Genomic DNA, 17886 nt, shown 5'->3' with positions numbered 1-17886 from the left:
CTTGTGCAGTCTGAAATGTGTCCTACAGTCCACCCCCAAGCTTCCGGCATCTGAGGCTAGTTAAATCCATGCTGGGAAGTGTGCCGTGCATGGTGCCGCGGTTAGCGGTGTCTCTGATTGCTACCATGTAATAATGTCTCTATATGTTGCTAAGTGTCCCCTGGGGACCTCGGTTCTCTGCCCTGAACCCTGAATCATCACTAGAGTCCTGGAAGGCCTGAGCTACATAGTCAGACCTGTCTCTGAATTAAAAAATATCATGCCTCAGCCTCCCCACTACTGAGGTGACAGGTGATAACACACACGCATACATACATACATACATACATACATATCAGTAAATATTACACTCAAGGGTACCGTGAGCCAAGAGCCACAGGGACCCAAGAGGTGTAGGTGTCCCAGCAGGTGACTTGTCCCACCCATATGGAACTTATTTGCTGCAAAACAGAAAGAAAAAAAAAAAACGAAGCAGGAAAGCTTAAGAAATACTTGCAAAAAGCAACTGTTGGTGAGCCTTGGGCTGGAGCTCGGTGGGCAGAGCACTGGCCCAGCTGGTGAAGCCCGGGCCACCTCCAGCACCACGGACAAGCGGCGCGGTGACCCACCCACACCTGCCATCACAGCAGTGAGGGAGAGGAGGCGGGAGGGTTAGGAGACCTATGCCTGGGCAGTGTGTCTCTGAATAAACGGTGAAAGAACCTGGGGACCTCCAAGGTAGAGAGCCCCCGGAGCACTAAGGCCGTGGGTTCCATTCCCAGCACCGTGCCTGGGATGGGGTGTGATGGGAAATGTCAGAGAGCCCAAGGAGAGCACCAGGTTCCCTGAGCTGCAGACAGTTGTGAGATGCCATGTGGATGCTGGGAACCAAACCCGTGTCCTCTGGAAGAGCGGTCAGTGCTCTTAACTGCTGAGCTGTCGCTCCAGCCCCTGCCTTTTTTCTTGTTACTTATTGATTTTTGACACAGGGTTTCTCTGTGTAGCCCTAGATGGCCTGGAACTCAGTCTGTAGACCTGGGGTTAAAGATGTGCACCACACCTGGCTAATCGTTTAAATTATTTGTGTGTGTCTCTGTATGTATATGTCTGTGTGTATGTATATGTATGTGGGTATGTATGTCTGTGTGTCTCTGTGTGTAGATGTATCTGTGTATGTATATGTGTATGTCTATATATCTCTCTCTGTGTATATGTGTGTGTCTGTGTATGTATATGTATATGTCTGTGTGTCTGTGTATATGTGTGTATGTCATGTGTGTATGTCTCTTTTGTGTATGTCTGTGTGTGTATATGTGTGTATATGTGTATGTCTGTGTCTCATGTGTGTGTGTGTCTGTGTATATGTGTGTGTATGTCATGTGTGTATGTCTCCGTGTGTGTGTGTGTGTGTCTCTGTGTATATGTGTGTGTATGTCTCATGTGTGTATATGTGTATGTCTCATGTGTGTGTGTGTGTCTCATTTGTGTTTGTGTATATGTGTGTATGTGTCATGTGTGTGTCTGTGTGTGTGTGAAGTCAGAAGACAACTTGCAGGAGCCAGTTCTCTCCACCAGGGCCAAACTCAGGTTGTTAGCCTTTGCCGCAGCTCAGGTTGTTAGCCTTTGCCGCAAGCCCCTTCATGTAGTGAGCCATCTCACTGGTCCAGTCTTTGGTGTGAGTGTGAGCCATGAAGTCTCTGAATTCTCCTGTCTCTGCCTCCTGCCTCCATGGTAGGCGTACCAGGCTGACCAAGCCACAGCACCCTGCCGAGCTCTCACGCTGTTCGAGGGCTGTGGCAGGAGCCTCTCCCACCAACATTCGGTGCTGTAGAACTCCAGACTACACACTGTGCAATATGTCCAGAGGCAGCATGTTGGGAAAGGCCATGTGGCCCAGAAGTTAGAACACTGGTTGCTCCTGCAGAGGCCCCAGGTTCCATTCCCAGCAACCACAAGGAGGCTCAGGGGACCTGATGCCCCCTGCTGGGCGCCTCGGGCACTGTATGCAGCCAAAATGGCCACACAATGAAAATATTTAAGAATGGAATAAAAAAAAAAAGAATAAACGAAAAGCTAAAGCCTGACGGCTGCTGTTTTTTGATCCCTCTAGTCAGCGCAAGGTGAGGACCGGAAAGGTGTTTACTTCTGAGCCGCTAGCTAGAGGGGTAAGTGTTCCCTCACACTCCCCGTTCCTCCACGGCTGCACAGCAAGGGTTCCTAGTATTTTCTTTCCCTTCTCTCCACCTCAGTGACCCAGACTGGGACCGAGAACCTGGGCTCTGCTCCTCTGGAGCCCTGAGGGGCAGGCCCGGGCCTCCTCCTGGCTGACGGGTCTGTGCTGTCTGCAGGACCAGCTGTTCCATGCCTCCACGACCACATATGTGATCAGGAACTTCTGCAAGAGTAACGTGGTCCTGTACCTGGGGTAAGCCGCTTCCCTGTCCCCTTCTCCGCTTCCTCTCCCTCCCACCCCTCTCCTCCCCCCTGCCTGTTGTTTTTCAAAACTCAACCAGCTCTGGCCCAGGTTGTTAGTGTGGCCCAAGCTAGAGCCCCTCGCTGGGCTGGCTGTGGACAGAGAGGGAGACTGGGGCCCAGGCAAAGCATTGCTGCTCAGAAGACAGGTGCCAAGCCCGTGGCTTCCACCCATCACAGCTTGACAAAACAAAACAAAAAAGTGATTTTCTTGGCTTAAAAAAATTTTTTTTGGTTTTTCGAGACAGGGTTTCTCTGTGGCTTTGGAGGCTGTCATGGAACTCGCTTGGTAGTCCAGGCTGGCCTCGAACTCACAGAGATCCGCCTGCCTCTGCCTCCTGAGTGCTGGGAGTAAAGGCGTGCTCCACACACACCGGGCTCTGTGTGCTTGCTTTTACAGACAGACTCTGATTCCGTGTCTCAGGACAGGTCAGTCTAACCCTGCAGCACCCACAGGTCTCAGCTCCAGAGTGCAGGCGTGGATTGCAGGAGGCACCACCACTGCTGGCCACTGGTCACAAACGCATCTATGTCTTTGTTTATCTGTTTGCTATCTTTTTTGTAACTGGGTCTCATGTAGCCCAGGCTTGTTGTTCTTTTGTTTCAGTTATAAGTAGAACAGATGGAACAGGAAACCACGAACCAGGAGACTCAACAAACCCATGTGGAGTTTGTTGAAGGGAACGGGAAGAAGGAAAGTGGGGAGGGAGAGAGAGAGAAGCGGAGAAGGGAGAGAAAGAGAAGAGAGAGGAGAGATGAAGGGAGAGAGAGAGAGAGGACACGTGGAGGCGCTCGCTTAAAAGGAGAAGCTTGCACATGCGCACTGAGTCCTTTCGCAGTCCCATATCACATGATGCAGCCGCGACGTGGCCACGCAACACAGGGCCCTGTGAGCTGGCAAAGTTCTGTCTGAATGCGTTGTCTGTCCTGTCCTGCGTTGTTCTAGCTGTCCTGCTTTGTCAGGGGCGGGGTCAGAATAACGCGGAGGGCCAGCCTGAGCTCTTGATCCTTTGGCCTCACTCAGACTCTGAAGTTCCAGGACAGCGGACCTGTGCCACCCCACGCCTAACTTATTTCATTTGTGGTCATTTTGTCACTATGTAATTAAAAAAAAAAAAAGAGGCAGACACAGTATATCATTCTGGGTGACTCTGGGCTGGCAGGTAGCTTGGAAGGGAAATGGTCTTAGGCCTACCCAGCACAAGAAGCTTCCTGATTCTAACCCCCCCCCCTTTTGTTGCAGGAAGAAGGTTTTTTTATCCAAGGACAACTTTGAGAGTAGCCTCCCGCCACTCATCATTCCCAAGTCAATGCTGGTAGATATTTCCCCAACCTATGACTCCGAATGAGTTACACTCAGAGAAGACTGTGGGGTTCGGGGCATAGGCCTGTCAGCTGCCAGTCCTCTTAGGAAATTCTCTCCCAGATGTTGAGTCACAGATGTCAAGAGAGTGATGTCATTCCGTCACTTCATTCCACCCCCTCCCCTCCCTTCCCCTGCCCTCCCCTCCTCTCCCCTGCCCTCCCCTCCCCTCCCTTCCCCTGCCCTCCCCTGCCCTGCCCTCCCCTCCCCTCCTCTCCCCTGCCCTCCCCTCCCCTCCTCTCCCCTGCCCTCCCCTCCCTCCTCTCCCTTCCCCTCCCCTGCCCTCCCCTCCCCTCCTCTCTTCTTCCCTCCCCTCCCCTCCTCTCCCCTGCCCTCCCCTCCCCTCCCTTCCCCTGCCCTCCCCTCCCCTGCCCTCCCCTCCCCTCCTCTCTTCTTCCCTCCCCTCCCCTCCTCTCTTCTTCCCTCCCCTCCCCTCCCTTCCCCTGCCCTCCCCTCCCCTCCTCTCCCCTGCCCTCCCCTGCCCTCCCCTCCCCTGCCCTCCCCTCCTCTCCCCTGCCCTCCCCTGCCCTGCCCTCCCCTCCTCTCCCCTCCCCTCCCCTCTCCCTTTCTTTCTCTTATGTTCCTCATCCGTGTAGTCTTTACCTTTCTCCTTTTCTATTCCCCTTCCCTTAAAATGTTCATTTGAGAGTTCAGTTTTTATTTTATGTATGTGGTGTTTTGTCTGCACGTCCGTTACCACACCATGGATGTGCCTGGTGCCCAAGGAGACCACTGGGGGGCTCCGGATCCCCTGGGACTGGTGTAACAGGTGGTCGTGAGCCTCTGCAGGTGCCAGGAACCGAACCTTGGCCCCTGCAGGAGCAATCCATGCTCACAGCCACTGAGCCTCTCTCCAGTCTCTCAGAGGACTTTCTGCTGAGAAGGAAGGATGCGCACAGGTTGACAGAGACAACTTTGCCTTCCTGTCTTAGCATCTGGCCAGATAATTGCAGACCCAGATCCCAGAGTGGAAGAAACAGGTGAATTAGGGGCTAAGGAGACCGCTCGGCAGAGTCAAGTGAGGGTGTGACCACGAGCTGTCAGAGTACACAGAGAAGCACGGTGTGCAGAGGCAGAGAAGGGAGCGGCCTGGAGCTCACTGGCTACCAGCCAAACAGAGAAGTTCAGGGTCAGCCAAACAGAAGGTGAGATCAGAGAAAGCTCAGTGGTTAGAGCTCTGGGTCCAATCCCCAGCACCCACCTCTTCTGGTCTTTGAGGTGCCCAAAGGCAGGTGCCAGATACATATAAATAAAAATAACGAACCTTTTTAAAAGCAGATTTCTTAGACTTATTACATAAGTGTTCTGTCTGTATATATACCTGCAATCCATAAGGGAGCACCAGATATCACTACAGATGGCTGTGAGCCACCGTGTGGTTGCTGGGTATTGAACTCAGGACTTTTGGAAGAGCAGTCAGTGCTCTTAACCTCTGAGCCATCTCTCTAGCTCTTAAGAGTGGATTTTACTTTGTGTGTGTAACTCCATGTCTGTCTATGCAGTGCCTGGGGAGGCCAGAAGGGGGCTTCAGGTCCCCTGGAGCTGGAGTTACAGGTGTTTGTGAGCCGCCTCGTGGGCGCTGAGAGCAGAACTCTGATCCTCTGGAAGAGCAGTCAGTGTCCTTAATTGCTGAGCCAAGACACATCAGTAGGATATGCTGAAAAGGCAGGAGAATTATGAGCTCAAAGTCTGGACTATACCTTTAAAAATAATAAGTGAGGCTGGGTGGTGGTGGCGCACGCCTTTAATCCCAGCACTCGGGAGGCAGAGGCAGGTGGACCTCTGTGAGTTCGAGGCCAGCCTGGTCTACAGAGCGAGTTCCAGGACAGCCTTCAAAACTACACAGAGGAAACCTTGTCTTGAAAAATAAATAAATAAATAATAAAAATATTAAGTATTAGTAATATAAGGTGGAGGGCTACAGAAAGGGTGGAGGCATTATCCACTGGCTTCCACATGTGCCCAGGTAAACACGCCACACACACACCCGGTAAGCAAATGTCTACTGCAGGGAGTGGTGCCTTTGATCCCAGAGCTTGAGGGGCAGAGGCAGGCAGATCTCAGAGAGAGGTTGAGGCCAGCCTGGAAGACATAAGATAGACAGACAGACAGACAGACAGATAGACAGACAGACCCTGCCCTCCCTGTGAACCAGAAGAAACCCTCTGTGCCTCCATCAGGGATTCTGTCACAGTGTATGTCATTATTCCTAGGTGGGAGTAGCATCAGTCACGAGCGCTTTCTTTGCCTCTGGTACTGTGCTACTGTTGGTGGTGAATGAGAAAATCTACTCTTACAATTACCTTACGAACGTCTGGAGTAAACCTGCAGGTGTGTGGTCCCCTGTGCCCGCGGCAGGTCTACCCCACCCCGCCCTGTGCCTCCTATCTGCTGTCCCTGTTCCTTTGCTGCTCCTTGTCTTGTCTTGTCTTATTTTGTTTTGGAGACAGAGCCTTGTGTAACCTAGGCGGGTCTCAACCTAGCTATATAGTCAGAATGACCTTGAACTGCTCCCCCGTCCCTCCTCTGTGTTGCTGGGGTGGTAGGCATGCATTACCATGTCTGCTTTATGTGGTGCTGGGGTGGAATCTGGGACCTGTGCATGCTACATGGGATCTCTGCCCATTGAGCCCCAGCCCCATTTCAAAGTTTGTTGGGTTTTTTCCTCCTTTTTATTGTATTTTATTAGTGTTTGCCTGCATATCTGTGTATCACATGTGTGCAGTGCCCATGCCGGCCAGAAGGGGGCATCAGGTCCTGTTTTGGAATATTTGTCTAACTGGCAGAGATATATTGCATTTGTTTAACTATGTAAACATGTTGCATTTCAAGTTTGGTGGGTTTTTTCTTTTATTGTATGTGTGTATTACTGTTTGCCTGTATCTCTGTCTATGTATCTATCACATGTGTGCAGTGCCCATGCTGGCCAGAAGGGGCTGTAAGGTCCTGTTTCAGAATATTTGTTTGTTTGTTTGTTTGTTTGTTTGTTTTTGGTTTTTACGAGACAGGGTTTCTCTGTATTGTTTCGGAGGCTACCGGTCCAGCCTGGCTTCGAACTCACAGAGATCCGCCTGCCTCTGCCTCCCGAGGGCTGGGATTAAAGGCGTGTGCCACCACCGCCTGGCCAGAATATTTGTTTAATTACACAAAGATGTGTTGCATTTGTTTAACTATGTGAAGATGTGTTTCCTGTTTTACCTTGCCTGCCTAAGGCACCTGATTGGTTTAATAAAAAGCCAAGTGGTCAATAGCAAGTGAGGAGGTACAGGCAGCACTTCCAGGCAGGGAGAGTAAGGAGGAGGAGAAATTTAGGCTCTGGAAGAAAAAGAAGAGACGTCAGGGAGGTGCCAGGGCCAGGGCATCAGGCAAGTGGGGCACACAGTGACAGAAAGGGAAAAAGCCCGAGGCCAGACACACATGAAGAGAAACAGGCTCAGTTAAGTTACAAGACGCAGTGAGACAAGCCTAAGCTAAGCCTGGGCATTCGTAATTAATGCTAGGTCTTTGTGCCATTATTTGGAAGCTGGCTGGTGGCCGAAAGAAAATTCCAACTTCGGGGTCCCAGGACTGGAGTCACAGACGTCTGTGAGCCGTCATCTGGGTTCTGGGAAGCAAACCCGGGTCCTCTGGGGGAGCAGCCACTGAGGCACCGCTCCAGCCCCTGTTTTGATTTGAGAAGAACCCTGTAGTGCAGGCTGGCCTCAGATTCACAATCCTCTTGCCTCGGCCCTCAGTCCTAGACTAACAGGCACGTGCTGTCTTATACCTGGCCCGGCCTAATACTGAACTCTGGAGAACTCAAAACTTGCAGCCAGGGGTGTTGGCGCAGGACCCTCAGCACAGCATCCGGGGTGTGGAAGCAGGAAGTTTCAGGAGTTGGGTGTCAACCAGGGATGGACAGCCAGTTGTGGGCCCGTCTCAAAAAAGGAAAGCAAAACTCACAGCTGCCAATGGCTCCACCTCCAGGGACACGGTGCCCTCTCCTGGCCACCTCACCAGGCACACGCACGCTAGTGTGCTCACGCGCGCGCACACACACACAAACATAAAAATTAAAAGTTCACACACACACGCACACACAAACATAAAATTAAAAATTCACACACACACACAAACATAAAAATCAAAAGTTCACACACACGTATATGTAATGTATATATTTTAACTTATCTTCCCTTCAGGTATATCAAGTCCCGTCTCACATATTAGTGGTGACAGTTGTTGTTTTAATAACCAGTTTTGCACGGTAAGTTGGAATCTTTCATTAAAAAAAGTTCTCTTCTAAGTGCAAATACTTAGGAATGACCTAGGAACCTATAAGAAGGGCTAACCTTAGGAGGTGTCACTTCCCCACTCTTAGAGGAAGGCTGACCCATGAGGCACCCTCCTGTGGGATTGACTAGTCAGGAGAATTGAATATGTGTCTTTCTTTATTATTGGGTTTTGGGGTGTTTTCTTGGTTTTGAGGCAGGGTCTCATAAAGCTCAGGCTAATTATGACTCTGAACTCCTGATCCTCCTGGAGCTAGATGACAGGTGTGACCTGAGCACTCACCTTACACTGTCTCACCCAGCTTTTCGTTTGTTTGATGGACAGGTGCGTCTGGGAGGTGGAGGCAGACTGGTCTCCATGAGTTCCAGGCCAGCCTAGTGCTCATAGTGAGTTCCAGGCTATCCAGGGCTACCTAGGGAGGAGAGAGAGGGAAAGGGAGAGGGAGAGGGAGAGGGAGAGGGGGAGAGTATTGTTGCCTTTCTGGGGACCCAGCTGCTGGCCAGCAGGGATGGTAGGATGGCACCAGCCCTGCCCCAGATGCACACTGCAGTGGCTGTCACTCTGGAAGGTAGCCTTTACCAGTGTCCACCCACTCTTCCTGCTCTTAGCTTCTTTCTGCCCTGCTCTGTGCCTGGAGCAGGGGTGTCAGCAGCCTGCCCTTCACGCCCAGCACCTGGCGCCACTGTAAGCCTCTGCGTCTCCTGCTCGCCGCCAAGCCTCCCTTGGCTGGGGCTGAGAGCAGCGTTTGGCTTTGGTGTACACAGATGTTTTGTCAGTTGAGCTAAAGGATGGCATTGGGTCCCCCAGGCCTGGACTCCAGAGTCTCAAGCAAGTTTAAGAACTCAGGCTTGGGCTGCCTCTGCTGTCACTCACCCCAGAACAGCCCTGCCCCAACATTACCCCTCATAGGTGGCGTAGCCCATCCTCATCCTTCTTTGTCCTCCCTGCACCCCACACAGCACTTCCTGGCTGTGGAAGCCAGCCAGCAGGAAGGAAGCTTCCAACTTATGTATTCTATGTCTTGTGGCCACGGTGCGGGGAGGCTTCAACAGCAGGGTCATGTTAGCTCGATCTGAAAGAAGCCTGCATTGCTTCGGGGCCTCAGGGCCTCTCTGGCCAACGGCTCATGTGGAGGCTCCCACATCTGGCACGAGGCTTCTGTGTAATACCCAACAACTTTGAGGAGTGGCAGTGTCCAGGCCTGTAGGCTTTCTTCCCCAATAACTCTTTTAAAAAGTCATACACATATTTTTATTTATTTATGTAGACAGGGTTTCTCTGTGTGCCCTGGCTGTCCTGGAGCTCTCTCTCTAACCCAGAGATCTGCCTGCCTCTCCCTCTGGTGTGCTGGGATTAAAGGTGTGCACCAGCACCTGGCTCAAAAACAATTTTTAAAAGATTTATTTGTTTTGGATCTCTGTGAGTTCGAGGCCGGGCTGGACCGATAGCCTCCAAAACAATAAAACAAACCCTGTCTCATAAAAACAAAAAAACAAACAAACAAAAAAGATTTATTTATTTATTACGTAGACAGAGTTCTGCCTGCATGCATGCCTGCAGGCCAAAAGGAAGCACCAGGTCTCACTACAGATGGCTGTGAGCCACCGTGTGGTTGCTGGGAATTGAACTCAGGACCTACATAAGAGCAGTCAGTGTTCTTAACCTTTGAGCCATCTCTCCAGCCCCTCAAAAACAGTTTTTTAAAAGTTAATTGAACCTAGGCTTGGTGTTCTAACCCTGGAATTTCAGTATTCAGAATGCTTAGGTAGGAGGATAGTCATGAATTTTAGACTAACCTTGGTGAACAGTGAGAATCTCAAACAAACAAATAAATAGACAAAAAGAAAAAAAACAAAACAAAAACCAAGAATAAAAAAAAGCAAAAACACACAAACAAATAAAACCAAAAATAAGAACAAAGGCCAGTCAAGTGTCTCAATGAGTAAAGGTACCACTCAAGGCTGGTGTCTGAGCTGGCTCCCCAGAGCCTACATAAAAGTGGAAGGAGAGAGCCAACTCCACGGTTGCCTCTGGCGCTCGCGCGCACACACACACACACACACACACACACACACACACACACACACACACACACGAGAAAGAGAGAGAGAGAAAGAGTGAATACATACAGGCAACCAGACCTGATTGTAGTCTGAAGTTTCTATCTCACTCAGTCCCATGGTCGTTTAGCCCCAAATAAACACACAGAGGCTTATATTAATTATAAACTGTCTGGCCAATGACTCAGGCTTCTTATTGGCTAGCTCTCTCTTAATTATTAACTCATTTCTATTAATTTATGTATTTCCACGTAGTCTTGGCTTACTGGATAATGTCCAGGCATCCTACCTTCCCGGTAGCTCCGTGGCTTCTCTTTGACTCCACTTATTACCTTTACCTACTCCTGTTTGGATTTCCCACGTGGCTAAATCCTGCCTGTCCGTTGGCCAAAACAGCTTTATTCATCAGCCAATAAGAGAAACACACATTCCCAGCACACAGAAGGACCTCCCCCATGGCCTGATCACAGCCTTGAGGTCAGGATCACAGAAACCATGACAGTGAAGCTGGTAACAGAGACGCCAGTGGCCGAGCAGTTTGTACAGGCGGAGCACTGGGAGGGAATGTGGCTCAGGTGCAGGATGTGCTGGAGGAGGTCAGCGTGGGATGAACCTTGTTTACGTGAGAAAAGATGACCCCCATGTCACCGTATGAGAACTGACCCCGATGTCACGGTGTGAGAACTGGGCAGGTGAAGCAGTTGGTGCTTTGAACCTTGCAAAGTCTGGCCTTGGCCTAGAGAAGAGGCAAACATGGCTGCCAATGTGGTAGCAGATGCTGTGGGGTAATCAACCCTTCTGTACACTGTGACTATGTGTGACTCTCATTGGTTAATAAAGAACTGACTAGCTGGGCGTTGGTGGCGCACACCTTTAATCCCAGCCCTCGGGAGGCAGAGGCAGGTGGATCTCTGTGAGTTCGAGGCCAGCCTGGTCTACAGAGCGATTTCCAGGACAGCCTCCAAAGCCACAGAGAAACCCTGTCTGGAAAAACCAAACAACAACAAAAGGACTGACTGGCCAGTAGCCCGGCAGGGAGCACAGGCAGGACAACCAAACTAAGGATTCTGGGGCGAAGAAGGGTGGAGTTGGGAGTCGCCAGGAGACACAGGGAGCAACAGGTAAACCACGAGCCACACGGCCATTCACAGATTAATAGAAGTGGGTTAATTTAAGTTGTAAGAGTTATTTAGTAATGTGTTTGAGCTATCGGCCAAGCATTTATAATTAATAATAAACTTCAGTGTGGTTATTTGGGAGCTGGTAGGTGGTACAGAAACCTCCATCTATGGTGAGTTGAGGATTTGGGTGCTCTGACAGCCTTTCTTGCCCGTGAATTCCTCACTAGATGGGTGTTTTAGGGAGGGGTCTTCCTGAGTACCCCATCCCACTGGGTCTGGACGTAAACCCTTGTGTCTGTGACTCAAAATCCCGGCCTTTTCTGATGAGCAGCACAGTCATGTAACAGACTGCCTATGGCTATTCCACCCAGAATAAACTGAGTAAACTGAGGGGCCCCAGACCAGTGCTAGCCAGCTGCAGCTGGAGGAGCCAGGCAGACACCCAGTGTTCCATTCAGGTGAAGGAAGTTCTCACCCAAACCTCATTCAAGAGATGCATTGGGAGGGAGGAACCCAGGAGCGTGGCTGCCTCTGCCAGGGTGGGAGCAGACAGCGTGGCAGCCACGCAACCAGAAGCTGCCCAGACACAGGGTTTATATAGGGCTTCTTAGGGGGCGGAGTTTCTCCAGGGAGAGTTCCAGGGTGGGGATTGGTCAGATTTCAGTCCCTTGGTGAGGTCTCATGCTCAGAGATTGGTTTGTTTTCTGAACAGGTTTAGGGTCAGATTTGGCTCTGGTTTCAGGGCCAAAGTATCTTTCTCTCTCTCTCTCTCTCTCTCTCTCTCTCTCTCTCTCTCTCTCTCTCTCTCTCTCTCTTTCTTTCTATAAGTGTATTTCTTTCTCTGGTCCTTGCCTTTTGGCTCCAATTTTAGGGCCAGGGCGCATTTCTTTCACTGGCTCTGATTCCGGGGACAAAGTGTGTTCCTTTGGCGCTGGTTTCAGGGTCAGGGTACATTTCTTTGGTTCTGGTTACAGGGCCAAAGTGTGTTTCTTTGGCTCTGCTCAGAGTGTGTTTCTTTGGCTGGCTTTTTCCCTGCAGGTTTTATGTGAGAGTCATCTGGGTGAGGGTGTCTGAGCTGACGCAGGCAGGCTGGGTTAATCAGGAGCCAGGTACACTCTACGGAATGGTGGTGGACATTGGGGGCAGGGAAGCGATGCTTTCCTGACATAGAAATGTGCATCGCGGGGTTCTGAGGAATGCTGACCTTACGTTTGTGCTCATCTGGTAGACATCTGCCCTGGTTTGGGCTGGGCCATCTTCTTAGGCCATTGTCAACAGCACTGCCATTGGGGGGCAGGGGACACCTATTTTATGACCTAATAAGGGGGAGCTACTATCCAGAGATCCAGAAACGTCGACCTCCACAGAATTGTCCTTCATTTAGCCCTCTGACAGTCACACTCGCCGCTCTCCCAGACCATCTGATTCTGTAACTTCATTGTTTCAAGAATATGTCGCCGGGCGTTGGTGGCACACACCTTTAATCCCAGCACACGGGAGGCAGAGGCAGGCGGATCTCTGTGAGTTGGAGGCCAGCCTGGTCTACAAGAGCTAGTTCCGGAACAGCCTCCAAAACAATACAGAGAAACCCTGTCTGGAAAAGAAAAACGAAAAAAAAAAAAAAACCTAATGACAGTGACAAATGTTCACACGGTGTAAAGGAATACTGCACAGTAGTTAAACACCATGGCCAAGGTACTTACAGAAGTGTTTATTGGGGTTCCCATCTTCCGAGGGTGAGTCCATGGTGGGATCATGGCAGCAGGCAGATATGCTAGAGCAGCTGCTGGAGACAGAGAGAGAGAGAGAGAGAGAGAGAGAGAGAGAGAGAGAGAGAGAGAGAGAGAGAGAGAGAGAGAGAGAGAGAGAGAGAGCGAGAGCTACCTGGGCCTGCTGTGGCCTCAAAGCCCAACCCATGACATGCCTCCTCCACAAAGGCCACACCTCCTGACCGTTCCCAAACAACGCCACCAACTGGGTACCAAATGTTCAGTCAGATGAGCCTATGAGGGTGTGGGCAGTCTAACTCAGATGCCATGGTGTATGAATGCAAACATGGGAGATGTGGCCTTGGAGACTTCGTCTGCAAAATTCCCACAGAGACTCTCTGTTGTGTGTGTGCATTGGTCTCCCACCCCTTTGGAGTCCTGAGAATTTGGTGGTTTCCACTTTTTCATTGTTAAAAGCAAGCACTCTGCCTTAGTCCCATGCCCCTACTAGCTGCGGTATCCATATGGTCACCTATGTGGTGAGACCGCACCTCCCCAGGGTGCGGGATGAGAACACCCTGTGAACGCTTCCTTGTAGATAGGTTTCCATGCAAGCACAGAGTTGTCTGTTGTTTTGGACTGGATGCCCAAGGATAGGCTCCTGGAAGTAATCCTCAGGCATAGCCAAGGACGACCTAGAATTCCTGGCCCTGCATCTCCCAGGTTCCGGGATGTGGGTGTGTGCCAGCCTGCTGGGTTAATGTAACTCTGGGGTAGGAGCTGGGGCCTCCTGCATGCTTGGCAGGAGCTCTACCCTCCGAGCGTTCTTGTGACATCTTGTGAGTGTTCTTCCTCCAGGAGTTATCGAATAGTCTTTTCGCCTATTTTCGTGGTGGCCAACTGCCTTGGACCCCAATATACTTCTCTGACAATGGAGGATTCTCGTTCCAGCACCTGGCCAGAGAGAGAGTGGTGAGTGGCTGGGGAAAGGGCATGGTGGAGGTGACCCTGGGAGCCGCGCCCTTCCTCTGGCCCAGTGGGTAATTAGTGCTGAGGGCAAGGAAGGGCAGACGTTTGCCTCAGTGCTGTGGCCATGGTCGGTGGCTCCTGACTCCAGCAAGCTGTCCTGAATTCATCGGCTCAACTTGATACAACCTAGAGTCATTTGGGAAGAAGCCAGCATTGAAAAAATGCCTCCCCTCCGTCCCAGATCGGGCTGTGAGGCATTCTCTTGACGGAAGATTGATTGGTGATACAGATGGAGGGGGTCCCAGCCCGCTGTGGGAGGGGCCACCCCAGGAGGGCTGAGTGAGCTGTGTTCCTCCAGGACATCTGTTCGGTCCCTGCCCTGAGCTCATCTGGTGATAGCTGGCACCAGGGAAGTGTCAGGTGAAATGAACCCTTTCCTCCTTTATCTGCTTCTGGTCATGCCGCTGTTCATCACAGCCAGAGACCCTGACTGAGACAGTCGCCGAAACCAGAACTAAGAAGAGGACCGCCTGGGAGGAAGGAGATCGGCAGGAGGGGGAGAGCACAAGGGACGGGGATGGGGGCATAGTTAAAGAGCAATGTGGACACGGAAGAAGACGCTACGGGTGGTTAACACGTGTTGGTTAAAGACTGCCAGGCTGGCCGGGCGTTGGTGGCGCACGCCTTTAATCCCAGCACTCGGGAGGCAGAGGCAGGCGGATCTCTGTGAGTTCGAGGCCAGCCTGGTCTACAGAGGGAGTGCTAGGACAGCCAGAGCTACACAGAAAGACCCTATCTCAAAAAACAAAACAACAAAAACCAAAAGTGACTATGTGGCTGTGTGACTGTGTGGCTGTGTGACTGACTGTGTGACTGTGACTGACTGTGTGACTGTGTGGCTGTGTGACTGTGTGACTGACTGTGTGACTGTGACTGACTTGTGACTGTGTGACTGTGTGGCTGTGTGACTGACTGTGTGACTGTGTGGCTGTGTGACTGTGTGACTGACTGTGTGACTGTGGCTGTGTGGCTGTGTGACTGTGTGACTGACTGTGTGACTGTGTGGCTGTGTGACTGTGTGGCTGGCCTCTGGTGTCCTCCTCTCTGTCTCCTTTTCTCACTTCCTCTCTCTCTAGATTTCTCCTCCTATTTATTCTCTTGTATGCCTGTCCCACCTGTTATTCTTCCTGCCTAGCTGTTGGAAATTGAGCTTTAAACATTTTTTGTTTGTTTTTCAAGACAGGGTTTCTCTGTGTAATAGTCCTGGCTGTACTGGACCAGGCTGCCTCAAACTCACACAGCTCTGCCTGCCTCTACCCAGTAAGTGCTGGGATTAAAAGCCATCAGCAACAATCCCAGTGGGTAAAAGTCTTTACAGAAATCTCTAACATAGTTTGTGAGGCCGAAGTCCCTTCCTTCCTTCCTTCCTTCCTTCCTTCCTTCCTTCCTTCCTTCCTTCCTTCCTTCCTTCCTTTCTTCCTTTCTCTCTCTCTAAGATTTTTTATTATGTATAGTGTTCTGCCAGCACATATGCCTGCAGGCCAGAAGAGGGCGCCAAATCTCATTACAGATGGTTGTGGGACATTATGTAGTTGCTGGGAATTGAACTCAGGGCCTCTGGAAGAGCAGTCAGTGTTCTTAACCTCTGAGCCATCTCTCCAGCCCAAGAACTCAGTTTCTGACCTCAAATGATTCTTTAGCAAATGATCGTTGTTGAGCACTATGCAAAGGCTACTTCTCACAAATGTGGGCTCTTTGTTGTGAAGGTTGCTTCTGACCTGTCCGCTGCTTGATCACCACACATTACCCTGAGTCAGGTGCCTGGGAGAGTACATGATTTAAGGCTGTAGCTATGGCTGGGCATGGCAGCGCACCCCTTTAGTGCAGGAACTCTACATAAATAAATAAATAAATAAATGAACTACACAGCTACCTTACATGGGGTATCCAGAGCACAGCAAGGCTGGTTTGACATTGTTCTCTTAAAGGGAGGCTGAACATACAGGCTGAACACACAGTAGGACAGCAGTATTAAATCTTTTGTTGCTGATCTTGATGTTTTGAGACTGGTTTTTTTTGTTGTTGTTGTTGTTTCGAGACAGGGTTTCTCTGTGGCTTTGGAGGCTGTCCTGGAACTCACTTTGTAGACCAGGCTGGCCTTGAACTCACAGAGATCCGCCTGCCTCTGCCTCCCGAGTGCTGGGATTAAAGGCGTGCACCACCAACACCCGGCGAGACAGGTTTTCTTTTTTTCTTTTTTTTCGAGACCGGGTTTCTCTGTGGCTTTGGAGCATATCCTGGAACTTGATCTGTAGACCAGGCTGGTCTCGAACTCACAAAGATCCGCCTGTCTCTGCCTCCTGAGTGCTGGGATTAAAGACGTGCACCACCAATGCCTGGCAAGTTTTCTTTGTGTAGCCCTGGCTGTCCTAGAACCTGCTCTATACCCCAGACTGGCCTCAAACTCAAAAATCTGCTTACCCCTACCCCCTGAGTGCTGGGACTAAAGGATAGGTCACTAAGCAGCCTTAAGTCTTAAGGGACCTCATGTGTGTTATGAGTTTGACTGTGAGGTCCAGCAAAAGTTCAGTTTTGGGTGTCAAGAGATAATTTTGGGACTGGAGAGATGGCTCAGAGGTTAGAGCACTGGCTGCTATTCCAGAGGACCTGAGTTCAATTCCCGGCAACCACATAGTGACTTACAACCATCTTTAATGAGATCTGGGGCCTTCTTCTGCTCTGCAGGAAGAACACTGTATACATAATAAATAAATCTTTTTAAAAAAGAGATGATTTCATAAAATTATACCACCACAGACTACAAAGCATTGATCCTCCTCCTCGAAAGTGTTGGGGTGACATACCAGCCCTCCCCCTACCTGGTTTATAGGATGCTGAGCAGGAACCCAGGGCTTTGAGCTTGTAAGGCTACTGAGCCCCAGCCTCAGCCGTTTGATACTTTCTATCCAGTCAAAAACTGAGGAGGGACTGGAGAGACGGCTCACTGGTCTGGAGTACTGAGTTCCTATTACCTTCATTAGGCAGCTAATACCAGCTGTCACTCCAGCCCCAAGGGATCTGACTCTCCTTGGTCTCCGATGGCATCTGCACTCACCCACACATAGACATACATATATAGTTAGAAACTAAAAGTAAATACTTTAAAAAATATCTGTATCAGTCTAAAGAGACGGCTCAGAGGTTAAGAGCACTGGCTGCTCTTCCAGAGGACCTGAGTTCAATTCCCAGCAACCACATGGTGGTCCACAACCATCTATAATGGGATCTGATGTCCTCTTCTGGCCTACAGGGACACATGCACACTCACACACATAAAACACATAAATAAATCCTTAAAAAGTACATCTATGGCCAGGCGTTGGTGGTGCACGCCTTTAATCCCAGCACTCGGGAGGCAGAGGCAGGCGGATCTCTGTGAGTTCGAGGCCGGGCTGGTCTACAAAGCACGTTCCAGGACAGCCTCCAAAGCCACAGAGAAACCCTGTCTCGAAAAAAAGAAAGGTACATTTATATCCCAGAAAATGTGGGGCTGAGGGAGCAGGGAGATATGGACAACAGAATTGGGTCTCTAGTGTGATCGGTGTCCCCCCCCTGTCTTCTCCAAAGACAGCTGTTGTCCTTGACCCTCTGCTATGCTGTAGTATTCCGACAGCAGGAGATCTGCCTTCCTGAGCTTGACGAGTGATGTAGATTATATTCAGGGCTAAATGCTAGACACTGCGTTGTCTCAAATGACAAGTGTGTTCTTGTCACAGGAATTCATTCACTTGCACTATTTCTTGCTTGCTCCACAGGACAGATTTAACGGAACATTAGGAGGCATTTTCTACTTCCACTCCATGTCTCAGGTGGGGGTCCTCGAGGTTATAAAAGATCTGGTGAGTACCACACAGTGTGCAGAGGCTGACCACAGAGGCTTG

General features: G+C 50.5%; 1 protein-coding gene across 3 annotated transcripts in view; it reads left to right on the top strand.

The window, feature by feature from the left end:
- The window catches only part of Catsperd (cation channel sperm associated auxiliary subunit delta), a 46491-nt gene that overhangs the window by 498 nt on the left and 28107 nt on the right, over positions 1-17886 (top strand). For all 3 annotated transcript variants that reach the window (XM_040737702.1, XM_040737701.1, XM_040737700.1), the window contains exons 2-8: positions 2090-2144; positions 2328-2404; positions 3695-3767; positions 6028-6145; positions 7996-8060; positions 13835-13948; positions 17761-17844. In XM_040737702.1, coding sequence (XP_040593636.1) covers positions 3762-3767; positions 6028-6145; positions 7996-8060; positions 13835-13948; positions 17761-17844 — 387 coding nt within the window. In that variant the 5' untranslated portion in view covers positions 2090-2144; positions 2328-2404; positions 3695-3761. The remainder of the gene's footprint in view (positions 1-2089; positions 2145-2327; positions 2405-3694; positions 3768-6027; positions 6146-7995; positions 8061-13834; positions 13949-17760; positions 17845-17886) is intronic.

Source organism: Mesocricetus auratus, unplaced genomic scaffold (genome assembly GCF_017639785.1).
Source record: "Mesocricetus auratus isolate SY011 unplaced genomic scaffold, BCM_Maur_2.0 Super-Scaffold_100676, whole genome shotgun sequence".
Classification (NCBI taxonomy): Eukaryota; Metazoa; Chordata; class Mammalia; order Rodentia; family Cricetidae; genus Mesocricetus; species Mesocricetus auratus.
Note: the sequence above shows the minus strand (reverse complement) of the source record. Positions and strands in the feature narration are given on the sequence as shown.